Source organism: Pagrus pagrus (genome assembly GCF_965226575.1).
Source record: "Pagrus pagrus genome assembly, chromosome: 23".
Taxonomy (NCBI): domain Eukaryota; kingdom Metazoa; phylum Chordata; class Actinopteri; order Spariformes; family Sparidae; genus Pagrus; species Pagrus pagrus.
Window position 1 is genome coordinate 19,944,375 of NC_140205.1, and position 15,125 is coordinate 19,959,499.

Below are 15,125 nucleotides of genomic sequence, written 5' to 3' on the forward strand. Positions count from 1 at the left end.
ATAAGCTCTGTGGCAAATTCAAGCAAATGATACTTACATGTTTTGTTCATCAAGATAGCCTTGACGAATGACCACTTTAAACCTTTAATGGCTTTGAAGGTTAAATGCTTCTTATTATACTATACTATAGACACCTTACTATAAATGTGGTGTTGTTGTTGCTTGTAGCAACATGGATTTTGAAAATGCCACTTGACAAGCAGATAGCAGAAGGGAGGAGAATGCTGACTGAAATAGTCAGCCAATGGAAGGTTTAGTCAGACTAGATTGTACATGACAGTATCCAGAAATGTGGAATTAAAACCAATACTGCCAATTAGACACATTTAGCTATATGAATCGTTTCACTATTGTGTTTTGGATCAGTTTTAGATCAGTTCACCAACTATACATTGCATCCTGAGGCTAGCAATGAAGTATTCTGAATATTCACCATATTGCACAAAAACAGCACAAAACACGCACAGACCTCTCACTGGTTATGAGCCATTCTCAATGTAATACTTATGCCTCTATATGACCTACATAAGTCTTAAAATTTAAATTATTTTTCATGGCTTGTTAGGATGAATTGAGGAGTCTCACAGCCTGAGGACATAAGCTTCTCTGTAGTCTGGTGGTATGGCACTAGAACAGCTTTTACGTTGTTTCACCATCATCACCTTTTGTCCACAGACCAGACCAGACTCAACAAAAAACAAAAGTTTCCTGTAGTAGCTTGAATATGCATGTTTTTGTGGTAAATACTCTGGTAAAAAGCCTTACCCCACCTCTGCACACTAATGATTTCAAGGAAATAAAACCAGAAAACATCAACCTACGATGACCTGTGTCCCCACATGACTATCCAATGGAGCTTATTGAGAAAAAAACAGACTATGAAACATGATTTTCACAGACAGTCAGAAATAGCTGTCATGTGTTCGGCTGTTACAATCCTAACTTCTCCACGCTTTTGCAGTGATTGGTTTCCTCCCAGGTTCTTGCAGCTGGCTGGGTGCATGATGAATTGCCCACTTGGACACATGAAGGGCGACTTCAAAGAGAAATACTAACAAACCTCTTCAGTGAAGCTGTCTTCGTGTATAGCACTCGGTGGTGGTCCCTGAGTTATTTCAGCACTTCATGTCAGCAGCTCCCCCTCCCTCTCACCTGGGCCAGTGTAGCACTGAAAGGCCACACTTGTGAGTGGGACGTAGTGGTAAAGATGCAGGCCACAGTACAATCAATTTAGATTCCGTGAGGAATCCAGGGCACTGCCCTGGAGGGGAATTCAGACCCATAGGAAAAATAATCAAGAGGTACAAGAAAACATTCCTTCAGATGCTTCTCTCCTGCTCACACTCTTTCAATTTCTCCCCAGCCTCGTCCTATCCCCCATGCTGTGGTCCACCTCATCACGAGCGTCATGGTGTATATGAAATATATCTCAGATGAATGATTGCTGACTGAATTTATGCATATTGAACACTCAATATCTGTAATATCCTCCAATATCATTATTTTCCCCCATAGTCATGGACTTATCTCTATCATAGTCTGTGGAGTGACTCAGATAGGGGAAAAAGATAGAGTCAATAAAGAGATGAGTATGATAATAAAGGCTGAGATTAATAACTCTCTCTCACTATCTGTCTGCCCATCTTCCCAGCTATCTCTCTTCATCTCTCTCTCTCTCTCTCTCTCTCTCTCTCTCTCTCTCTCTCTCTCTATCTCCTCCTCCTCTTCCTCCTCCTCCTCCTGCTTTGGTTCAGTTTCATTCATTTTAGAGTGCTTTATTGGCACAGTAAGTCTTTCCTTACAATGCCAAGGAAATTACGTAGTAACACATATGGAAAAAAAGACCAGACCAGACCAGAAAAACATATATGTGAAAGAGTGTCATAGATTTTCCATGTATGGAAATTAAAGATATTTTGTAATGCGTTTGCAATATAATGTAAAAATCAAATAACATTTAGCCTCAAAACCCAAACAAATCTATCATTTCAACCAAGGTAACGGTGTGTTTTATTTGATCGCTTGTCACTATAAGTTCCGGTGGCCAAGCCAAGCGTGGCAGGAATTTGCATCTCCATTACAACAGGGCCACCTGCTTGAGGGTGTCTCTTTAACCAATGATGCGCTTGTCTTCAGTGGCAGTCAAAGAGCAGCTGTAAATTATCCTCCCACAGTTTAATGCAAGAATAGCCGCTAACAAAGCTCCAGTAATTCTGGGATAAACATGTTACATTTCCTAAAGAAATTTCACAGTGAAAGTCCCCCATTATGTAGTTATTGAAAAGCTTTTACTCTAAAGCAGCAAACCAGGAAATGTTGGGTTTTCGCCACAGAACTCCCGAAACAGCTGTAAGAGAAGATAATGAAAGAGCAAATAAAGAAGGAGTCTGAAAGTACAAACAGGGACGCAGGAGAGAAACTAAGGTGATTCAGTAATAAGCTACAACAGTAAAGAGACTTTTAAAAACGCCTCTCTCTCTCGTCTCCTGCACAAACATAAGTCTCAATCAATCGGCACACACACTTGTTTGAGCGGGAGAAAGGAGGCCACACAGGTTGGCCACATGAAAAATGGTTGACACCCTTAAGCTGTTGAAATTTCACAGCAATGTCTCTCTCTCTCTATCTTTCCCCAACCCAGCCGGAGTTGTCTGGAGCAGCGGTCCTCCACCAGGCCAGGAGGGATCAAGTCGTGGATGCCTGTCGAGTCTACAGTGCATCCAGCCGTAAGCGCAGAGTGCTGACACCCGGAGACCTCAAACACCTTGTGGTGGACGAGGACCATGAGCTCATCTACTGCTATGTCCCAAAGGTGGCCTGTACCAACTGGAAGCGCGTCATGATGGTGCTCACAGGCCGGGGCAAATACAGGTCAGTCTCGTGCCTGGCAGACTGTTAAATGGGATTTGAGAGTATTGGGGTCCATTCATTCCATTTTTATATATATTGATGATACAAGGACGTGAACGTATATTGTTTGTTTTGTCGTTGTTCCTCACAGTCCTTGTGCCTTTCTTCCACAGTGACCCGATGGAAATACCTTCCAATGAAGCCCACATTCCCTCCAACCTGAAGACGCTGAACCAGTACAGTATTGCTGAGATCAACCACCGCCTCAAGAACTACCTCAAGTTCCTCTTTGTTCGTGAGCCCTTTGAGAGGCTGGTCTCCGCATACCGCAACAAGTTCACCCTCAAGTACAACTCATCCTTCCACAAGCGCTTTGGCACCCGCATCATCCGGCGCTACCGCAAGAACGCCACACAGGACGCCCTGCTCAACGGAGCTGATGTCAAATTCAAAGAATTTGCTGAGTACTTGGTGGACCCGGCCACGCAGCGTGATGGTCCACTCAACGAGCACTGGCAGACTGTCTACCAGCTTTGTCACCCATGTCACATCCACTATGATCTGGTGGGCAAGTATGACACGCTGGAAGATGACGCAAACTACGTGCTGCGGCTGGTGGGTGTTGGCGACTCCTTGCGCTTCCCGAGCTACGCCAAGTCCACTCGTACCACAGATGCCATGACAGCCCAGTTCTTCAGCAATATCAGCACTCAACAGCAGGTCCAACTCTACCAGCTTTACAAGATGGACTTCCTCATGTTCAACTACTCCACACCCAGCTACCTCCGGCTGGACTAATGGAGGACAGAGCTGGGACTCTGAGAATGACTGCCTTGTTTAGGGAGTGGCAACAAAATGAGTGAAGGAGAGAATTTTTTGGAAGCAAACTTGATTTAAAAAACTGTCGTTGTATGCAGGCGTGGGGTCAGAATTAGACATAAAAACAGGTGCTGAAAGAATGAAAGGTAATGATGCTTGTCTGGGCACAGGGGGAGGATGTCCAGTCAACTCGGGGTGATACAGAGAAAGCTGATTGGCTGAGATTGTGGGCTAAATGAACCAAACGCATGCAAAGACTAAAATGTGTGGGTGAAGCAGGTCTTCAAGGTGTTTTAAAAGGGGAACTTATCCTCAGAGGACGGACTTGAAGAGCAATTCTCCTGATGATGTTCCCTACATGTTTAAACAAACTGCTGACAAATTAGGCTGCTTTCAGATTCTACAAAGCAAACAGCGGCCTCGCACGTGCCCTGACCCCAATGCATCGTGGGAGCTAAGCTTATCTCCACCTCCCCCTGATCAATAGAGAAACTCCGTCAAATTGTAAAACACAATTCATGCCCTTTGCCGCGCTGTCAGCGTGGCGTGTTAGCGCCCGTCACCCTTGCCCTCATTAGATTTATACATTTCCGAGGGAAACTGGCTCATCATCGCCTCACGGACGCCCTGTAATAGATGGCTACTGACTTCACTCTCAAGACCTCACAACTGTAACTGTGGTGACATGGCCTGCAGATAACAGTTGTAACGAAATGAGTTGTCACCGGTCTCTCTCACCATGATGTTGGCAGAAGGAACCTCTTGTGTTATGATCTGAGGACCCATTGAAAACGGAGACTCCTGTTGCAGAAGTAAAGTGTGGAAGCGCTTAATAAATCATTGCCTGTAACACCAAGCATCCTTAACACTTTGAGCTACAGGACGTGGTAAGAAAGGTAGGGGTTGTTCTCACATGAGTGGGCGCACCAGTTGTAGTGACAAGTCTGTGCAGAAAGTCTGGACTGAAAGTGAAGAGACAGCCTGTGTGGTTGTGAAAGGGTTAAAGGCACTGGATCTCATAACCCCGCCCTGCCGTGCACCACCATGCCCCGCCCGGGGGCTCAGTGGACACACCCAGGGCACAAGGCCCCTACTCCAACGACCAAACATGTGTTTCAGTAAACTAAGATTATTCTTTTGTCTTCTTGCTTATTTTTATTTTTATTGTCTTATGAAGCATTGCTGCGAGCAGCAATAACAAAATATTATTTAATTTGTTTTGTTGATAAAAGAGAAAAGATTTAATTTTTTGTTTTCCTGGGCTGATAACAATTTAGGATATTTTAAAGCTGAACTGTTTTGTCATGTTGATTTCTTCCTCGCAACTTGCCTCTGATACATTATTTATGCCTCACAGCATTTTCATTTCTGAAGGGTGTACGGTACATCACAGCCCATGGCTTTGTCCTTCTGTGTCTGAGCTCATCAGAGATTTATGGGTAATTTTCCATTTCCTGTTGTCAAACATTTGGTGCCAAATGGCTGTGAGAGCTTCGGAGATCCGCACTCGGTGTTTGGTGTACATCATCTCCCCCTCAATTCCCCAGCCAGAACATGAGAACTGGCTGCTGCTCTCAGTGTACATATCAACAATATACTGCCCACATCACAGAACAGAGACTGCACTCATACTGTAATGTGATTAATGTTAGCAAAGTTAAGCAATGTCAAGGTTAATAACTGTACTCTCCATCACGCAGTGAATTGGATTACAGGCTGTTGTGTGGGCATCATACAGGAGGGAGAGAGAGTGGTTTTGTTTTTTACACCTCTTTGTACAGTTTAAACCTCTCCAGCTTCAAAGTGGAAGAGACATTTTTTGGAAAAGCTGCGTCTCTTTGTTCCACTTGTTTGAACCAGACATAATATTTTAACGAATGCATTCGCGTACTTTGACTTTGATTTCATTTATAAATCTGTTTTTAATGAGTCACCCAATCTTTTGGCAGTGCAATAATTGTCTGGAGTACCAGCTTTTCCGTTACTTTCCAAACATACAGCTTTGCAGTGCAGGAGATGTTTTCCTTTCATTATTTTCATCAAAATTGAGTCAGGTAAAATGTACAGTACTTGATAGCACATACTGCAAAGGTCAACTTAATGATAGCGTTATGTCTAGTGGTGACCCCATTAGGGTTGGGCCAATAGACAATGCCTTTGTCCATCCCTGATGTCTGACAGCCATGTACTTCTGAGCCCAGATTATCATAACATCCTCATTTTAAGGGCCCCAACAGCGTTTTTTAGCTTAGCTTCCTCAGTATAGCTCCAGCTAACTTTGTTTCAAGCTGCTGAAGTTGAACACAGACAAGTTAAGAACATGTGTTGCGGAGACTCTTTTAAACTCAGCATGGGTATGTACAGTATGTACAGTTGGACGTTCACCAGGCAGGGATGTGAGAGATCTGACTCCCTTTGCTGTTGACTGGATATAGTTTTCTGTCCACCCCAAGACCCCATGTCATTAAAATGAAGTTGGTGAGTAAAATATCACCATGACTAATGCCCATGACCAGATCATAGATTACAAATAGATATGTCCTTCAAGACACATTCTGGTGGTGGTTTTCCCTGCCAAGCTCTTCTTGTAGCTTTAGCTTTTTTATAGTAGGCCTACATGTATGCACATGTCTGCATGTCTGTGTGTGGGTTATAATGAGAGAACAGCTTTCTTTTTCACACACAGACACACACACACACACACATAGAGAGACACACATCTGGCTCTAATAAAGGAGGAAAGCTACTGCTCTGGCCTGTAGCCCCGGCAGTCGTCCTCCTGCAGAAACAATGGCTGTATTCTCAGCACGGGCTCCTCCTGAGACAGGCACACAAAAATGAACACACACACTCAGCTTGTACATTAGCACTCCTGCTGATGTTGATGCCACACAGCATCTTACTCAGCAGTTGTAAGGAGAGGCACGGGCGGGCAGCACCTCTCCACTTTAACACAGTGACTGAGGCTCGGCTTAAATTGCTCATTTAACTCCCAGAATGGAAGACGAACGATACACAAAGGACCTCTTAGCCTGCAAACAAGCCATTACAGAGGCCTCGCGTCTCCTCATGCTATTTTATCCTCTCCTTACTCGCTCTAAAAGTGGCCTCCTATATAAAAAAAGAAGTCAGTGTCAATGATCCCTATGATCCCTGCAGAAAAAGGGCAGCTTGCTCAGGCAAACACAGCTGGAAAAAAATTCTCACAGGGAACCAAGCGAGCACCGAGAGGCCCCGGCTGATTTTCTGCCTCTGACAAAAACAAACAACTGCATTTTGGGCATTTTGTCCTTATTCTTAGTCTGCACAAATCCAGGCCTGTGCACTGCCCAGCGTCCGCTCCTGCTGTAGGATTGTTTATATTCAAGTCTAGCCAAGTGTGTTGCATTTGACGATGTCTATAGTTAGACTGAATTACATTTTTGTTTGGTGCTGTTTGGCTGAGGAATGAATGATGTGATTTGGTGCTTATATCTTTATTTTGTTATTTATGCACAGATGAACACATTTTTTTATATAGTAAAGCATTGTGTTGAATTATTAATTAATTAATTAATTAATTAATACAAGTCTTAATAAATAAGGAGCTACAAACAGAAAATGGTTAAGTTATCTTAGCATGAAGACTGGAAACGAGCCTGGCTCTGACCAAAGGTAAAACAAAACAAAACGTGCCAAAATGCTAACATGTAGCAGGTAATATGTTCACATCTTATTTGAGCATGTTAGCATGCTAATATTTGTTACATGATTCATCCTGTGGGTAGCATGAATCAGTGGTGGAAGAAGAACTCAATCTTGCGCTATAGTAAAAGCAGCAATACCACAGTGTAGAAATATTCTGTTAAGGTCAAATATTTTAATATTTTTACTTAAGTAAAAGTACAAAGGTATTAGCGTCAAATATTGTATTGTATGTATTGTGTATTGTGTATGGAGTGGAGTAAAAAGTACAATATTTATCTTTTAAAAATGTGTACGCAAGTACAGTACTTGAGTAAATGTTTACTTAGTTTCCACCACTGATTTATATCCAATACTTCATGGTGTTCAATTGATATTTGTTGAGATACTTAAGTCTGGACCGTAGTAGTGGGTCGACTGATGCCACATCACTAGTGTGTCTTTAGAGCTGTTTCCAGTCTTTATGCTGAGGGAAGCTAGCTGTAGCTTCATATTGAACCGATAGGCCTGGGTGATATCAATCTTCTCAACTGACGCTGCAAGAAATCAAATACATGTATTCCTAAAATGTCAAACTACTCCTTTGAAAGGCAGAAGATATCCTGGAGTATAAACAAGACGTTTTTTCTATAGATTTGGTGGTTTGGTTTTATTTTTGTTTCCTTTTCCGCACCAAAAATACATTGTTGGAAAAACTACTGTAATATCTAATATCATCAGCACATAAGGACAAAGCCAGGAAGCTTTTATCAACCTCTCTCATGCTCTGCCGGTTTCATTTCTCACATATCTTACAGTCCCAGTGCAGGATGTTTTTGTACAATGTAGACATGATGTCATTCATACTGCTGTTGTTTTTGAGCTGTCATGTGTGAATGTTTGATCGATCAATTACTCTGGTTGCCTCACACGCACATACACACACGTGCACACACACAATACATTTGCGTGGCACTTGTTTTTTCTTTGATTTTTCACTCACAGCAACACAGAGCCGCTGAACAGATTCAGAGCACCTTGTCTCTGTGGTCACCTGGGCCTCCCTACACACTGACACACACACCTAGGCCTATACACACAGTGACTACTTGTTGCCTTCAACGAGCTCTGCTGTTGTAAATTATGAATAAAAGTATAAAAAAAGAAATTGGGACCATAGGAGACGAGATTGTCTGCCTGATTTATTTTCACTTGAAGAGAACTCCATTCACGCTCCCCCCTCACTACAGCATACACACTGTTACATGCACTCACTGTGATATCACACAGTGAAACACCTGCAGAGGCCCATGTGACTGCGCCAAGACACACAGAGAGCAGAGGGAAGCGCAGGAGGCTCCCAGGTCATGTTCACACCAATGTGGATACATTAGAATCTTTGTTTTTTGTTTCAAAGCAACTGCTGAGGTCTGAGAACATGGCGAGATCACTGCAGTGTTACTAATAACCCCTGACTGTACAGAAAAGCTGTCTTCACAACCAACATAGCAAGCTTATTAAATTTTTTAGCTACATAATGTGCAACGTACTTCAATGTGCTTGTCCTCCACATCATGAGATTTTGGTATATAAAGTTTAGGCAGGGATTGTTGCCTCTGATCCCAGGTCTCAGCTATGACTTTTGTCAGTCCGTTATCATAACCAATGGAAATAATGGACAAAAGAACCATAATATGATCCAAGGTGTAATAAAGTGAAATGATCTTGCCGTCTTTGAAAAGTTGTTTGCAGAGTAAGTGTGAAGAACATGCCCAGTGGAGCATATTTATGTAATTTGCTTTGATAAATTAGTGTGGGTGGAAGGCTTCTCACATTTTAACAGCATTTGTCAAATTTGTCCACATTAGCGTGGCTGTGGCCTCAGCAGGCCTGCTGGGTTTCATGTGTCTCTGTGTTGCCCTGACATCTTGTACGTCCTCCTCCATTGAGCAGAGGTCACACACCCTCTGATCTCCTTAGTGTTTCCAGCAGCTCCATGTCCGACCAGATGGTGTGGACGTTGTGCTGTAACCTGTACAGTAATGTTTGTGTGACCTTCTGAGGAGTAAGTCTTAAATCTGCAGTGTCTGTTTCTGAATTTAAACCATATCATCAGCATTTTTCACCAGTGTGTGTATCGGAGTGCCTCATGTGTTGTAACTTCAAGCGGAGCGGCTGGATAACGGCTGCACGAGTGTGTGTAGGTGTGTGTGTGTGTGTGTGTGAGTGTGTGCTGTACCCACACTGCCTTAGAGGGAACGTCTCCGAGTGGGGCATGATTCCCATTCAAACAGGCGCCACTTATTTATTTATTTATTCTCAGACAACTTTCCCATATCCATTCCTCGCTATCGCCATGGCAACACACCTAAACTCTCTGTATCTTTCGTTTCCTCCCGGGACAGCCTCTTACTGTTCTGTTTTACTCCGTTCATTTTCAGGCGCACTCACTGAAATCATGAATAATTGACTGTGTACTGCACACTGAGTGTAGGAGAGTGGTGTCGATCCTACAGCAGCACGACCTGCGGTTCATCTGTCTGATGTTTTCACAATAAAAGAACACTGAAACCCTCAGAGCCTCCAACTGCTTATTTCACGTGTGGATGTCAAATATGTAGCAGAGCGTACCAGCTGGACATGACCTCTGACACAGCAAAGTACGTGCAGCACATGAACACACCATGCCGAGCAACAAGCCATGAGCTTAGGTTTTATATTATTGATACACATACTGTAAGCATAGAGACTTTTAGTGCAAGTCAAAATAGAGAGAGAATTATTATTTTAAGTCTACCTCTTAGATATAATTAGGATTGGATTTTGGATTTTATCTCTACTGATATCAATACTGATACTGTTTATCGATACTGAAGACATGCCATGAAAATGTGTTTTAAAAAAAGACTGAACAGTAATTTTATTATTACTTTAAGGGCTGTGGTCACCTCCCATAGTTTTTAACAATTTTAACAACCATAAGATGACTCACAAAATGGGTTAGCACAGAGCACACTAAGTTCAAACTCAAGCTTCCTAGCGATTAGCTAGATCAGGGGTCTTCAATGTTTTTCAGGCCAAGGACCTCTGACTGATAGAGAGACAGAGGGTCCCCATAGCTACACTGGTCCAATTAAATAATGGCCATGATTCAGACAAATGTCTTTTGAAGATTTATTTGATCTCTTTTTCTTTGTCTCGTCAGACACCGTGAAAACTACAACAAAACTAAAAGACATAAAAGTTTCACAAATCACATACAACTCCCACTCACTGCCATGGTCTCTCAAGCCAGTGTCCATTAAACAGTCCGGAACACATTAGCATAACTGAAAAGTACAATAAAATAACTTAAAATGCATCACTAATGTCAATGCAAAGGTCAATTAACAACATTATACATAAACATTACACATATAAAGACATGATTGTGTGCGCCTCTTGGACCACATGTAGAATATCATCTGGAGTCGTATGTTCCTCATCCGCAGCCATGCTGTTCTGTCCAACAATGCTACTGACATGACCTCACCATATATAATATTTCCTACAATGCCCTGAACTAAACTGCAGTCATGTTACATTTCGCAGTAAATACCTTACATGAAGGGCAATATATTTTTAAAACATGTTTAAGTACCCTTTAGACACATTTCTTATCAACCTTTTAATGACTTTATGAACTTCAGTGATTATGCAGGTATGACAGAAACATACACAATAAACACATCAATGAAACTGTCTCTGAGACAGTGACAGACCCTCTATACATATATTGCATAAAATGATGTTGCATATTAAACTGGGCCAACAATAACGTGTAGGGCAGCCAAAAGTGCCATGTATAAAAGAGTCAGCAGCAGTTGAAACATGGCTAATGTTTCAACACGTTAGCCTCACCTTCTGCACTGAGGAGGGTCACTCCAAACAAATAGGGTGCAGCATATCACCATTGTAACTGCTAATTGCTGCTATACTCATGGCTGTAGCTATCAATGGCTGTAGCTATTAGCTGCTGTAAGCTAGTTAGCTAAGGCAGCTGTGCAGCTAGTGACCTATTTTGATGACTTGAGGTGCAAAGTGATATTACAAGACAGGACAGACAGGGGACAAGTGGTTACCATGCTAACTTCAGTAGATATGTCTGCAACACAATACATAGACATCTCTGATAATAATAATCATTCTGTTGATAATGTAAGTTCATTTTTTTTCCAAGAGGCTTCTTCAGTTCTAACTAACTGGAGGGGAGCTGCAGGCTTTTAAACTATGTGTGGGAGTGCCCTTACAGAGTCGTTAAGGACACGTGTGAGCTCTGAGTTTCAGAGTCGTTAGGGCTACTTGTGGGTCGCTGAACCAACCGGCCTTCATGTGGGTTGTTAGAGCTAGGTGAGCCCAGGCGTGAATGATTGTTAAGCAGTCTGGGGAGGGAACTCAGTACTGCATTGTAGGTGGGTGGTAAGTAATGTCGCAGGCCACCTCCCTGTTTAAAGATGGCCGTTCCAGTTTGACATAGATGGATTCTTTTACTCCTGTAAAAGAATTAAAGAATCCATCTATGTCAAACTGGAATGGCCATCTGGAACGCCCAGGTGTGAATGGTTGTTAAGCTGTCCCTCCCCAGACGTGCTCTTAGTGTCCTTAACGACTCTGTAAGGACACTCCCACACAGAGTTTAAAAGCCTGCAACTCCCCTCCAGTTAGTTAGAACTGAAGAAGCCTCTTGGCTGAGAGGTGAACTGAAACACATCCAGTTGCCTACGATACAGCACTTAGAAGGGCTATAAATGTTTCCAGATAAACTGGTGACAGCGCTGTGACATTCTGCTGTTTTTTCTTGGGTCAACTACCATTTAACATATATTGTTTTTAACAGATTTTCATTAAATTTAGCAGCCCACGTTTTTAATACTCCTCTGTCAGCCATGCAGAGCACAGAATGTAAACACGCAGTTATACAACCACAAACGTAGCTCGCCTGACAACAGAAGCTTTATATAAACATTATTTAAATAGTGATAGCAGAACCGTTTGAACAGGAGCCTTTCAATATTTCGGTACTGACTAATCTGGAACTGGTACCACTGCAGTACTCAATAGCTTTCCCTAGTAATACTACAGTGAATTTGCTGTGATTTGTTCACACCCTTCTCTTCCAGCCGATGTCTCTCGGCTATCATCACTTCACCCCATCATTATCAGTCAATGCCCTGTCTATGGCTCCCTCGGGGGCATCTCTAAATGGCTTCTATTTATAGGGTTTTGCCCCTTCAAATTGATCTAATTGACAGGGTCTCTTGACAGGATCTATTAGACTGAAGCATCTGCACACTTGTGGTTTTTTATTCTGATTGAATTTATGTTTTAAAATTACTCCCTCATTTACTTTATAATAAAAAGTAAAAGGAGAACTTGGTCGCTCATGGATCATAGTCATTTCGTGTAATAGATTGTCATCAGAAAGTAGTGTACATGCCACAGACACACATTTTCACATTTCTTTGCATGAATTTTCGAGTGCACTTCACAGTCCATGAACACAACAGGGTAAATATGGTCTATTTATATAAGTAGGTGGATATTTTGGATAAAAGCATTTGAGTGAATTGACGCTATAGATTCTTTCTTTGTTTATTGTTTATTGTTTATTGTCTTCAATGTATGCACCTTATTCACCAAGACAAATTCCTTGTTGGTGTAAAATCCTTCTTGGCAATAAATTTCTTCTAAGTTTCTGATTCTGATTTATATATTATGCGGTACACATAACAGTTCTGGACTAGACTTCAGTTAATTACCTGAATTACATTTCTGTAGTTCCTAAGTGTTTTGCATGACATAAACAATGTAAGAAAATCACTTTGTGTTTTGTACTTAATGCATATCATGTTATTGCCCCGGAACTAATTAAGACAAGGTAGGTCAGACTGAATGGTAGCTTTCTGCAGCCCTCAATATAATATTCTTCTATCTGTCACACACTATCTATCCAACAGGCCACTGCTGGTAGAATTTAGCATGATTCGTAGCCTCCGTCATGTTCCCGCCTCTGATGCACCTGCCAGTTTGAAGCCACGGCTCATTACAGCTGCAGCAGCTGTGTTTATACCTCAGCCTACATCTCTGTCCATCTCTGAGCCTGTACAGCCTCGCTGCAAAGACCACCATCTCTCTCATTACGCCAACACTGTGCTCCGCTGCATTCAGTGGTTCCTTTAAAGTGGCTCGCTCTACAAAAAAAGGCCCCGGGTCCAAAAATGATACCACATGAAAAATGCAAAAAAAAAAAAAGATAAAAGTGGAAGGCAGAGAAAGATTGCTCTCATCCGTGAGCAACACACATTGGAGTGTTGTTAAAATATACAACCCGCTGACTGACCTCTGAGCTCCACACACAAACTCTGTGTCATAGTGTTGGGTCTCCAGGCCAGATTTTGACACAATCTTTCCTGCTTTACAATAAGTTCCACATAACTGTTGCATATTTTATAGATCTTTTATAGCATTTTAAGGTTACTGGAGAGTTTAAAGCAGAGACAAGAGGCATGGGAGATGAAATGATGAAATGTGTCCAAGCCCCTAGGCCAGCTGTGTACTCTGAATGCTGTGTTTATTTACTGTATGTCTCTGAGCCAAACTGGATGCGATTCTGAGGAGTGATTTGGTGTGGAGAGATTTGGAGCTGAAACACTGCAAGTCCTACAAAATATTCAAATATGAATGTAGAAGCAAATCAAGAAGTTAGCTTCAGCAGTCTGAGTGAATATCTATCCTGTATTGGGCTTGTTTAAGTGGCATGACTTACACATTTGAAATTGTAAATAATTTCTATCTCAGTGTATATGCTTTATTAAAAAATACATTTGTGATTTTATGGAGTTACAACCAACAATCGGACACAGTGGAGCCAAGATTTGAACTACCATTTCACACTCTTTGTATTACAACTATTTCTGTCATTTTTTCATGTGAACAACTAGCTTGTCTTGGTTGCCAGGAGTGCCTAAACTTTTTTCCCTCGGAGGGCTAAAACTGAAACTTAATGGTCAGAAGCAAACCTAGGGCTCTGTCTTACGCACAGCGCAGCGCAAGTGTCATTGCTAGTTTCAGACTGAGGCAGTTGTCATTTTCACACCCAGTGCCCACGTTGTGTACATAGCAAATGGACCTGTGCGCCCCTGGGCGTGTTGGTCTTAAAGTGAGGTGTGGTCAGGAACACTGATGGAGGATTGCTAAGGATTAAGGACGTATTTCACCCCTCTCATCCCACCGTTATTGATCAGGATGATACTTTTTATGACCCGTCCTGCCTGATCCAAGGACTGAGATCAGCACACAGAAGGTGGCAGCAGCACTCCTCCTCCTCCTCCTCTTCCTCTTCCTCCTCCTCCTCCTCCTCCTCAGTTTAATATCAGTTTATCTGTTCATATGCAGTCAAACAGAGTTGTTGATGGGACAGATGATTGTGAAGCGGCGGGGCAGAGGGACCAGCAGCCGAGGATCACATCCCTGTCCCTCAGTGAAGACGAGTGTTACTCTTTAATATGTGTCAGGTCCTGGTGCACCTGGCTCTTAAAGGGAATGGGAGTCTACACTCTGATTGGTTTGATTTATGTTCTGCCAGAAACACACCCATGACTAATTCAGAGTCTGAATACCACTTTGTGCGCAGATCATCTGCTGTTTAACTGGCAAAATGGACTCGGACACGCCCTGAACGCACGCGCACTGAGCTTTAGACCATGTGCTATAGACTGTCTAAATAGGGCCCACTGTGTTTTGTATTGTTAAGA

At 42.4% G+C, this 15,125-nt stretch overlaps 1 protein-coding gene across 2 annotated transcripts in view; it reads left to right on the forward strand.

Annotated features, from left to right (window-relative positions):
* The window catches only part of chst11 (carbohydrate (chondroitin 4) sulfotransferase 11), an 87,229-nt gene extending 77,320 nt beyond the window's left edge, over positions 1-9,909 (forward strand). For both annotated transcript variants that reach the window (XM_084346205.1, XM_084346206.1), the window contains exons 3-4: positions 2,642-2,871; positions 3,024-9,909. In XM_084346205.1, coding sequence (XP_084202331.1) covers positions 2,642-2,871; positions 3,024-3,648 — 855 coding nt within the window. In that variant the 3' untranslated portion in view covers positions 3,649-9,909. The remainder of the gene's footprint in view (positions 1-2,641; positions 2,872-3,023) is intronic.
* Positions 9,910-15,125: the final 5,216 nt, after the last annotated feature.